Source organism: Hyla sarda, chromosome 8, assembly GCF_029499605.1.
Source record: "Hyla sarda isolate aHylSar1 chromosome 8, aHylSar1.hap1, whole genome shotgun sequence".
Classification (NCBI taxonomy): domain Eukaryota; kingdom Metazoa; phylum Chordata; class Amphibia; order Anura; family Hylidae; genus Hyla; species Hyla sarda.
Window position 1 is genome coordinate 43,401,118 of NC_079196.1, and position 12,315 is coordinate 43,413,432.

At 46.6% G+C, this 12,315-nt stretch overlaps 1 protein-coding gene and 1 pseudogene across 3 annotated transcripts in view; one reads left to right on the forward strand and one right to left on the reverse strand.

Moving 5' to 3' along the window:
* The first annotated feature begins 622 nt into the window (after window positions 1-622).
* GCA (grancalcin) overlaps window positions 623-12,315 on the forward strand; it is a 44,808-nt gene continuing 33,115 nt past the window's right edge. For 2 of the 3 annotated variants that reach the window (XR_008846887.1, XM_056533766.1), the window contains exon 1: window positions 833-1,089. Coding sequence is in view for 1 of the 3 variants with exons in the window: in XM_056533766.1 (XP_056389741.1) it covers window positions 1,066-1,089 (24 nt within the window). In the remaining 2 variants the exon portion in view is untranslated. Of the gene's footprint in view, window positions 760-832; window positions 1,090-12,315 lie in introns of those variants that run through there. The other variant, XM_056533767.1, reaches the window with a different exon arrangement.
* Window positions 6,500-6,677, reverse strand: LOC130289948 (U2 spliceosomal RNA; annotated as a pseudogene).

Sequence of the window (12,315 nt, forward strand, 5' to 3'; positions counted from 1 at the left end):
ACTGGGTCACCTGTATGATCCGGAATTGCTGCAGATCGCCCGTCTGAATTGACTGGCGATTTGCCGACATGGGGGGGGTCTCAGGACCCATACGCACTGGGTCCTTAAGGGGTTAAAACAAAACTATCAGCTTCCTCCCCTGCATCAACCAGCAGTGCTGGCTGATGGGAGGGACGCTTAGTTTGATGCCTACTGTGCCTGGATCTGCACCGCCTTTTGGCCGAAATCTTAGTTTTTCCATATATGATAATTAGGTGCCAACTGGCACAGGCTGGGTAACTGGCACTCAGAAGTCAGCGGCCGCAGCGCCGCCCAGCTCACCAATATTCCTCCCCGCTCTAACCACTGGTTAATGAGGGGGGAGAAAGCTGACAGTGTTCCTTTAAGTGTTAATCCCTTTATTTTTTTGAGCAGTGTATATTTGCCACATTGACTACTACTTTGTTCCACTTCATGAGATGCTGTTATAGTCTCATATTTTGTATATTTTTCTTTATATGATTTGTTATATACTTGCATAACTATGAAGCAATAGTTTGCAAAATTGTTATATTTTTTATGTTTCAATAAAAATACTTGAAAGCCATTGACAATGAGGCTGGTCGCCATGAGCACGCCACGCCCCGCACTCTAGTAACGAGACACCACGTCACTCACAACTACAAGTAATTCACAGCCGTGTTCGCGGTCAACCCGCGTCACGTGACTCTCCCTCACCGACCAATAGCAGCACAGCAGCGGCAGGACCAGTTTACACTGGTAAGAAGATGCTGAAAGCAGAGCAAGGGAGGGGGGAGCAATGACGTCACCGGAGGGATGGGTGGAGCTCTACACTAGGGACAAAAAAAAAAAAAAATCTAGTCCCCGCCTTTGGAGAGGACGTTAGCCAATGGGAGGCGGCGCAGCCACACCCAGGGGAGGACGTTGACCAATCAGAGGCGAGCTTTGACAGAAACGTTCGCTGTGTTACATTCTTGCGCTCCGCCAGATTGGAGATTACACGTAGTGAGTGCAGTGCTCCGCGCCACACAGAGAATCTAACGGACAGCTCGGCCGCACCTGACCATGGCGTATCCCGGATATGGAGGAGTAAGTGACGGGGGTGGAGGGGGCTTTATATAACACTACAGGGTCTACAATCGTGTTCGCCAACATGTGGGTGCGAAACTACAGCATGGACGGGGGCACGATGGGAGTTGTAGTTCTCCTACAGTAGTAGAGCCACATGTTGGGGCTGGTCTACAGTGTGTATATATATATATATATATATATATATATATATATAGCTTTATACCCTCCCCCTAATGTCTGGGGCGGGAGAGGGCTGCTCTATGGCGCCCCCCCTACTGATCTAACATGTGACCCCCCCTATCCCATATATGAGTGGACCTCCATATGGTGCAGAACTGACACTCTATAATGGGTGGGCTGCTCCTTGGTATATAACTACATAGCCCCCATCTAATGGGGTTGTCTGGAGCGTGCTCTATAGCGCCCCCTCAAGTTCTGGTTGGGTTTTACATAGTAGCCCCCCAAAGATCTAACATGTGACCCCTATCCCATGGGAGTTGTAGTTCTCCCACGGGAGTTGTAGTTCTCCCACAGCTGGAGAGACACAGGTTGGAAGTGCTGGTCTATTGTATATAACTACATACCCCTAATCTAATGGCTCTATAGTGCCCCCTAAAGTTCTAGTTTGGGTTTTTTGTACTAGCAGTCAGCCTCCCCCTGATCTAACATGTGACCACTATCCCATGTATCAGTGGACCTGCAGATGGTGCAAAACTACAACTCCCATCATGGGAGTCCCCAATAGCAGGAGAGCCACAGGTTGGGTGGGCTGCTCTATGGTGTATAATGGGGTTATCTGGAGCATGCTCTATAGCGCCCCCTCAAGTTCTGGTTGGGGTTTGTACATAAGAGCACCCCCCACTGATCTAGCATGTGACCCCCTATCCCATGGGAGTTGTAGTTCTCCCACAGCTGTAGAGACACAGGTTGGGTGGGCTGGTCTATGGTGTATAATGGGGTTATCTGGAGCATGCTCTATAGCGCCCCCTCATGTTCTGGTTGGGGTTTGTACATAAGAGCACCCCCCACTGATCTAGCATGTGACCCCCTATCCCATGGGAGTTGTAGTTCTCCCACACCTGTAGAGACACAGGTTGGGTGGGCTGGTCTATGGTGTATAATGGGGTTATATGGAGCGTGCTCTATAGCGCCCTCTCAAGTTCTGGTTGGGGTTTTACATAGTAGCAGTCAGCCCATCCCACTCATCTAACATGTGACACCTATCCCATATGTGAGTAGACCATCCAGATGGTGCAAAACTACAACTTTCATCATGGGGGACATGATGAGAGTTGTAGTTCTCCCAACAGCAAAGCCACAGGTTGGGTGGGCTGCACTATGGTATAAAACTACATAACCCCATTAGATGGGGGCTTGGGGGGTATGTAATTATGGACCAGCCCACCCAACCTGTAGCTCTCCAGCTGTGGGAGAACTACAACTCCTGTGGGGGTCACATGTTAGATCAGTGAGGGTGGGGGGGCGCTACTATGCAAAAAACCCCAACCAAAATTTGAGGGGGTGCTATTGAGCATGCTCCAGATAGCCCCATTAGATGGGGGGGCTATCTGGAGCATGCTCTAGCGCCCCCTCAAGTTGTGGTTGGGGACCTTCACACTAGCAGTTAGCGCCCCCCCCTTGATTTAAAACGTGTGACATGACATATCGTGATCTCCAAACTCTGCACCTCCAGTTGTTGCAAAACTACAACTTGCCGAATGGGAGACCTGATCGGAGTTGTAGTTCACCAGCAGCGAGACACAGGTGGGGGGGGGGTGCCTAGTCTACAGTATATAACTACATTATGGAGTTATCTGGAGCATGATGGCATGCTCTATAGCGCCCCCAATCAAGTTCTGGTTGGGGACAAAGCACACCTCAAGCTGTTGAAAAACAACAACTTCCAGCATGCTGGGAGTTGTAGTTTTTAGACTACTACCGTATATAGTTGATCATTGTGACCATATTGGCCATAGTCGGCAGTTTTAGTGACCGCTCGGATGCGCTTGCGCCCATATAAATCGTGCAGATATGGTAAAAGGGCAGAAGTTGCGCCCAGTTTCTTTTGTGCTTACTTTTAGGTCTCCTCCCGAGTGACTACATGAGGAATGTCTGGAGCTGCCCCTACATGTTCCAACCATAGGGATGAAAGCTACTGTAACACATCTATAGGAGGGGGGCGCGCCTAATATACAGTGTGTCAGTGAGGGGTTACTACGGGTCGCCTGATGGGAACCCATGAATATTGGGTCTGTGGACGGCTACCCAAGCATCTGGAAGGGTTAATGACCGTCATAGCTTAGTAAGGGTGCATGCACACCACGTTTTTGCTATACAGTTCCCATATACGGTTTAAAGTTAAAAAAAAAAAAACGTATACCTTGACTTAACATTGTAAACTGTATGTCAAACGCATCGTCCGGTTTAGTCCGTTTTGCGTCTTATACGGTTTTGCCCATTTTATTTATTTTTTTACCTGTACCCAAAACCGTAGTCTACCATGTTTTTTGGTCCGGGAGAAAAATCGTATACATTATTATTATATATATATATATATATATATATATATATATATATATATATATATATATATATATATATATATATTTTTTTAACATGGGAGTCAATGGGAACCATACGGTTCCATCCGGTTTGCACCATATGGCTTTTGACTTTGCAGGGTTTTTTTTTTTCTTGGAATTTCAATCAAACAAGTGCAACTATTTATAATGGAGTGAAAAGTTAAAAACGTATAGGTTTTTTTCTTAAAAAACTGATGCAACCGGACATCATCATTTTTCATACCGTATACGGGTTAAAATTTGTACACCCGTTTTGATACAGTTTAGTCAGGTTTTGAGGAATCCATTTTTCATCAAGAACCTGATACGGGAACTGTATTGCAATAACGTGGTGTGAATGGAGCCTAAGGGCACGTTCCCACTTGGCGCATATGCAGCGTGTTTCACATTAGGGGTGTAAGAAAATATTGATTCACTCAATTATCACGTTTTTTCATTTAGCGATACTGTATCGATTGAAAAATATTTTTGAATCAATCTTTTTAAGGATTTGGAATTCGTATCTCCCGACGCCCGAGACATGCAGTTCCGGGTGCCGGGCAGGTGAATTTTTCCGGCTCGTGCACGCAGGGCAGGACCTGACAAATGTGGTGGCGCTCAGCAGTCTGCATGGAGCGGGCTCCCGACTCTTGACCGCTCCATACTCTGCAGCCCCCAGCTGATTTCAGTAGCCGGGGGCCGCCGCTAATAGCAAGTATGCGGCGATTGCCGCTGCCGGCTATTAACCCTTTAGATTGCCACTGTCAAAGCTGACAGCGGCATCTAAAGGGACATGTGAATGCTCCCTGGTGGGCTAGTGAGGTGGATTGCCCTCCCGCAGCGTGATCGCTGGGGGGGGGAGATCCACGATAGAGGTAGCCGGAGGGCTTACCTCTGTTCCCTGCTGTCCCGGCTCTGTCATTGATAGATTCTGGCTAGACTAGGCTCTATCAATGGATCACAAAGCACACAGATCAATGGAGTTCAATAGAACTCTATTCATCTGTATGAGAAATCTAATGATTCCTCCTAAACGTCTAATAAAGTGTATTAAAAAAAAAATCGCAATATATCGTCTTTGAGACAGAATCGTGATATATTGTATCGTATCGCCAGATTCTTGCCAATTCACACCCCTCTTTCACACTGCGCAAAACCTGCAGTGGGAAATACGCTGCGTATCCCTCGCTCACCATACACACAAGGCTTTCCGGCGGCAGCCCTATGTGTGCAGTGAGTTTTGGAGGCGGGGCCGTGTGCCGGCGTGACTGTGACGTGTGGCTCCGCCTCCACAACTCACTGCACACATAGGGCTGCCGCCGGAAAGCCTTGTGTGTATGGTGAGCGAGGGATACGCAGCGTTTTTCCCACTGCAGGTTTTGCGCAGTGTGAAAGAGGGGTGTGAATTGGCAAGAATCTGGCGATACGATACCTATGACGATACGATATATCCCGATTCTGTCTCAAAGACGATATATCGTATCGTCATACGTATCGTATCGCCAGATTCTTGCCAATTCTCACCCCGCTTTCACACTGCGGAAAAACGCTGCGTATCCCTCGCTCACCATACACACAAGGCTTTCCGGCGGCAGTCCTATGTGTGCAGTGAGTTTTGGAGGCGGGGCCATGTTCCGGCGTGACTGTGACGTGCGGCTCCGCCTCCAAAACTCACTGGCACATAGGGCTGCCGCCGGAAAGCCTTGTGTGTATGGTGAGCGAGGGATACGCAGCATATTTCCCGCTGCAGGTTTTGCGCAGTGTGACATAAGCTGCATATATGCCAGGTGGGAACGTGCCCTAACAGAGTTCTGGATGTAAAATCCCCTTTATAGCCCCATATGACTGAACACCGCATATAGATAGGATCTACTAAGGTTTGGCATCTAGCATGACATATTAGGCTGCATTCAAACCATATTTTTGCAATACAGTTCCCATACAGGTTTTTGATGAAAAACTGATTCCTCAAAACGGGTGTACAAATTTTAACCCGTAGTCGGTTTGAAAAATTATGTCCGGTTGCATCCGTTTTTTAAGAAAAAAAAAAAGTGTGTTTTTAACTTTTCACTCCATTATAAATATTTTCACTTGTTTGATTGAAATTCCAAGACAAAAAACAGCAAAGTCAAAAACCGGATGGTAAAAACCGAATGGAACCGTAAGCACGTACGGTTCTCTATGGTTCCATTGGCTCCCATGTAAAAAAAAAAAATTAATGTATATGATTTTTCACCCGGACCAAAAAACATGGTTGGCTGCGGGGAAAAAACTGACAAAACCGTATAGAATACAAAAAAGGTGCAACCGGCTGCATCATTTGGCATATGGTTTTCAATACTATTCTGTATGGTTTTCACATTGTAAACATATACGGGAACTGTATTGCATAAACATGGTGTGATTGCACCCTTAAAGAAGCACTCCTGGTTTTTGGTGTGTTCTTTGCCCATATAATGCACACTTTCAACAGCAAGGCATACCCAGGTTTTTTGCAGGGAGGTGAGGAACCTGATGGCCACACACACACACACCTCCCCTAGATCGCCAGGAGGGACACCCAGAAGGACTACTGCTTCCTAACAATCCTGTGGACACAACACACAAAAAGTGATAGTGAGACAAAAAGAAATAAATAAGTGAATGTGTGCAGATATACTGCCCGGACATCCAGCAGGGTCTATAAAAATTTATCTGATCCTAGCCAGAAGGCCGGGAATCAAGAGGTGAGTGCCACAAAGGTGTAGAGATCATGGTGCCCGTGCTTCTCTTCTCAGTGAGTTTCGGCACCTCGGGGTCACCACTCCCCAAGGCACAAAAGTACCTCGGCTCTAGACCCTCCCAGCCTCATGGCGAGACCCAAAATTAGAAGGTCACCTCAGGGCAGCCGTTGAGCTGATTCAGTCGAAAACCAGCCCCGGTACACCTGACCCCTCCATGCAGCACCCGTCCTCACCTGTCACACATCGATGGTGTCTGATCCACCGATAAAACTGATTAGAACAGATACTACACTTGATCTTAGCCAAAAGGCCAAGAAGCGATCCCTCTTTTCTCCTCACTGACTCCTTCCCTCCCTCACTCTGCTCTGACTCACAGAGGACCCTGGACCTCACTGCAGCCCTGTCAATCACTCGTGCTGTCCATGATGTGTCGATGACCACTGGACACTGCAGGACTGGTATATGTCCAAGGAGGCAGGGTGACCCCTAGTGGACACTTTTGACTGGCAAGCAATTGCGAAACATTGTTTTTGCATGCTTTATAACACCTCAAAAGTTATTGTATCGGACAGTGCCTATTTAACCCCTTAACGACATAGGACGTAAATGTAAGTTCTGATGCCCTGGTACGTGAGCACTGGACCGGTGCTCGCATCATGCACGGCAGGTCCCGGCTGCTATCGGCAGCCAGGGACCCACCGGTAATGGTGCACATCAGCGATCGCGCTGATGTCCGCCATTAACCCCTAAGATGCCGTGATCAATACAGATCGCGTTGCATTTAAAAAAAAAAAAAAAAAAATTTGGAATGGATAATCGGATCGCCTGCAGCGTTGCTGCTGGGATTCAATCATCCAGTGTGGCAGCTGAAGGTCCCCTTACCTGCTCCAGCCATCATCCCTGGGTGGTCTTCTCTGGTCTGCTCGATCAAAGCCCATAGAAGATTTCCGATAACACTGATTTTAGAATGGAATACTTTGTGAAACGCTCAACTGTGTTATACATAATGTTTTCCCTGCAACATAACAGCTCAGTTTTATCAATCAATCTGGAACAAAAACTGTTATTTGCCCATAACAACCAATCACAGCTCAGCTTTCATTTTACCATAGCAATTTGAGATATGAAAGCCGAGCTGTGATTGGTTGCTTGGTTTAATATGGAAGGGGTTAATGGGTGTCTTTTATTAAACTTTTTTTCTTTCTTCCCTTTATCAGTTAGGAGGACTCAATAGATTCCTCATACAGATCAATGTAGTTCCATAGAACTCCATTGATCTGTACTCATTTGGTTGAGCCTGCTCCAGCCAGTCTCAATCAAATGAAGAGCCAGGGATGCAGAGGTAAGCCCTCTGGCTACCTCCACAGTGGATACACCCCCCCCCCCCCCCCCCCGTTGCAATCGCACTGCGGGGGGGGGGGGGGGGCATCCACCAGGGAGCATTTATATTTCCCTTTAGACGTAGCTGTCAGCTTTGACAGCGGCGATCTTAAGGGTTATTAGCCTCCCATGGCGATCAACGCATGTCGGCTATCATCGGCTGCCGGGTATGGTAGATGAAGGACATCGGAGCAATCTCCAATGTCCGTCATTAGTCAGATGTCAGCTGCTGATAGCAGCAGGCATCTCCTGTTTATGATGCAGACCCGACCTGCGGGCCCACGTCGTGTCCTCACAGACCCATATGTCTGTAGGGGATTAAGCCACGCTCCCCAAAATTATTGGCTGACAATTTTTGGCGGCCGAAATCTCGAGGCATCCCTACTAGACCGTTTGTGTCTCAGACAGATTGATAAATCTGGTCCAATGTGCCCTCTCCTCCTATGCAGCTTTCCATCTGATTGACAGGGATTTCACCCGGTGAATGCAATGAGAAAAGGTAAAATTGTGGCCTCCAGCTAATGCCAAACTTCAACTTATCTGTGACTCTTCCCATTCCTGTCTCTGAGCTCTGCAGTCTGTTCTTCCCCCTCATGGCTTGTTTTTTTTTTAATTTTTAAAAATATTTTTTTAGGGCCGATACCGATAATCTGCAACCATTCAGGCCGATAACTTATACCGATTTTTCCGGTATAAGTTATCGGCTATTCCCCCCCCCCCCCCCCCCTCCCACCCAACACCGCAGATCAGTGATTTAAAGAGGGCGCTTTAAATCAATGAACTTTTGCGGAGCCAGAGACAGCTGCCGCCGCCCGCTTCTCTCCCCCTGCCTGTCCTGGGGTCCTCCCTAGTCCCACCACCGCTGCCCCATTGCCTCCCCCATCCCCGGTTTTATAATTACCTGTTCCTGGGGTCCGCGCTACTTCTGGCTCCGGCGGCGTCCTGAGCTGTCACTGCACAGCACGCAGGACGTCGCAGGAGCCCGAAGTAGCGCGGACCCCGGGAACAGGTAATTATAAAACCGGGGATGGGGGATGCAATGGGGCGGCGGCGGTCTTTGGCCGGGGGGCGGGGCATTATTGGCAAGGTAATTGCCGATAATGTCCAAAATCGTGAATATTGGCCAAACCGATAATCGGTCTATCCCTAATAAACAGGGCTCAACGAAATATACCACAGGCGACTGGAAATGCAGAAACGTCTCAAAGATGATCAAGAGAAACAGGAGGCTCCAGAGCTAAGTTTCAGATGTCACGGCAAAGGGTCTGAATACTTATGTCCGTAGGAAATTGAGTTTTATTAGCTATTGCAAAACTACAACTCTCAGCATGCCCGGACAGCCAACGGCTGTCCGGGCATGCTGCGATTTGTAGTTTTGCAACAGCTGCAGGGCCACAGTTTGGAGAACTCTGCTCCACAGGATTGGTCCTGTCCTGCTTTAATTAGAACAATTTTCAATATCACTACTGCAGGATGTGAACAACCCCCGGGGGGTTTCCATCTCTGCTACATGACCTGTGTTCTAGGAAAACCTGAGCGATGGCTGTAATCATTCAGCAGTAACCCTAAACTTTAACAAAGTGCAGCTTTTACACTTACAGTCATGGCCGTAAATGTTACACATGTTTTGCTATACACATGTTTATTCCATTTGTGTGTATTGGAACGAAACCAAAAAAGGGAGAGAAAAAAGCAAATTGGACATAATGTCACCAAACTCCAAAAATGGGCTGGACAAAATTATTGGCACCCTTAACTTAAAGGGGTATTGCAGGAATTATTTTATTTGACTATGCTACAGGGGCTGTAAAGTTAGTGTAGTTCATAATATAGTGTCTGTACCTGATGGTTTTCTCACAATTCTTCTGTGATTTTCACCCCAATATTTATTTTTAACAGCATACAAAATGACTGTTGTCTCAGATTTTTCCCAGGTTGCAATGCGGCCGAGACCTGACTCACTAGTCAGCTGATGACAGGGAGCCTGTCTGCTTCAATGGGTGGAGCGATCGCTCGGTGGGAGAGATATCAATCTGCAACTAATGCAACAGCTGTAGGCACCCTGATTGAAAACCACAGGTCTTTGAATGGATGCAGCTAATTTATGTTTCAATGGGTGGGGTGGCTGATGTTTGGGAGGGAGGAAAATGGAATTGTGGGATTTGTAGGCAAAAAAGAAAACTCAAAAAGGAAATACCAGTTCACAAAAAGCTCGCCACAGTGTTATGGTAATCTCACAACATAGCCATTTAGCCCCAAGACAAGCGCAGATCCTTCCTAAGCATGTCCATTACTGTCTGCCAGGTACACACTAAAATCACCTTATGGTGGATAACCCTTTTAATGTTTGGTTCCACATTATTTGGAAGAAATAACTGAAATCAGTGGCTTCCTATAACCATCAATAAGCTTCTTACACCTCTCAGACGGAATGTTGGACCACTCTTCCTTTGCAAACTGCTCCAGGTCTCTCTTATTGGAAGGTGCCTTTTCCCAACAGCAATTTTAAGATCTCTCCACAGGTGTTCAATGGGATTTAGATCTGGACTCATTGCTGCCACTTCAGAACTCTCCAGCGCTTTGTTGCCATCCATTTCTGGGGGCTTTTTTACATGTTTGGGGTCATTGTCCTGCTGGAAGACCCAAGATCTCGAACACAAACCCAGCTTTCTGACACTGGGCTGTACAGTGCGACCCAAAATTCATTGGTAATCCTCAGATTTCATGATGCCTTGTACACTTTCAAGGCCCCCAGTGCCAGAGGCAACAAAACAACCCCAAAACATCATTGAACCTCCACCATATTTCACTGTAGGTACTGTATTCTTTTCTTTGTAGGCCTCATTCCATTTTCGGTAAACAGTAGAATGATGTGCTTTACCAAAAAGCTCTATCTTGGTCTCATCTCTCCACTAGACATTTTCCCAGAAGGATTTTGGCTTACTCAAGTTCATTTTGGCAAAATGTAGTCTTGCTTTTTTATGTCTCTGTGTCAGCAGTGGGGTCCTCCTGGGTCTCCTGACATAGCCTTTCATTTCATTTAAATGTCAACAGTTCGCGCTGACACAGATGCTCCCTGAGCCTGCAGGACAGCTTGAATATCTTTGGAACTTGTTTGGGGCTGCTTATCCACCATCCGGACTATCTTGCGTTGACACCTTCCATCAATCTTTCTCTTCCGTCCATGGCCAGGGAGATTAGCTACAGTGCCATGGGTTGCAAACTTCTTGATAATGTTGCGCACTGTGGACAAAGGCAAATCTAGATCTCTGGAGATGGACTTGTAACCTTGAGATTGTTGATATGTTTCCACAATTTTGGTTCTCAAGTCCTCAGTTCTCTTCTCCTCTTTCTGTTGTCCATGCTTAGTGTGGCACACACAGACACACAATGCAAAGACTGTGAACTTCTCTCCTTTTTATCTGCTTTTACTTGTGTGATTTTTATATCGCCCACACCTGTTACTGCCCCAGGTGAGTTTAAAGTAGCATCACATGCTTGAAACAATCTTTGGAGTTTGGTGTGACATTATATCAATTTTCTTTATTTTTATTTTTTTTCCTCCTTGTTCCAATACGTACAAGGGAATAAACATGTGTATAGCAAAACAAGTGTTACTGCAATCCTTTTCTGTGAGAAATACTTCATTTTCTAGAAAAAATTAAGGGGTGCCAACATTTACGGCCATGACTGTATTTTAAAAGGGCTGCGCCACCCACAAAGTATCCATGAGCAGATAGAGTCCGCATGTAAATAAAACATGTATATAAAAATTTATATATAATCATTGACGTTTTCATCACCATGCTGCTTTATGGCCACCCCCTCTATACGCCTTCACCCCTTCTTTCTTAGTATGGAGAGATGTGATCATTGCTGGGTACTGCATTAGGTGCACCGCGGGGCACTAAACCGTGTTAATATGAAAGCCTGGAGTTCCTCTTTCCCTGTATTCGTTCTTAAAATTAAAAGAAAATGGGGAAATTGAGAAAGGCAGGACTTTGCCATGCGGGGTGAATGGCGTGTTCTAGTAATGGTGGCTTTGTACCTTGGTAGATTTGTCATTTAGGAACAAAGTAAAGTCGGGTTGGATAGGTATGTCCTATATGTGTGGCAAATATATTTTAATGAGGTAATGCAGTTTAGAACAACTTATTCCTTTTCAAAGGATTGGAGATAAGTGTCAAATCACGGGGGTCCCACTGCAGTGCCCTGGCTCTCCCATAGAGCTACATGGAGCGGCCTGTCAGCCACCTATTTGTGAAGGATTTGGCAGTCTCCTTGCACAGAACGGAGATTGCTGGGTGTCGGGCAGGAGATCGCGGGGGTTCCAGTGGTCAGATCCTCAGCGATCAGACCCTTATTGCCTATCCAGCTATGGGAAACAACCTGAGAATGTGCTACGTGTGACCCTACCATACAGATGCATTCACACGGGCAGATTTTGCTTTGACTTTAGAGGTTCAACAGAAAATCTGCAATAGTGGCAGATCAGTGGACTTTCTGCATGCCCATTAAAGGACATCTGCAGTGAACAAAACTTGTCCCCTATCCACAGGATTGTGGGAGGTCCGACCACT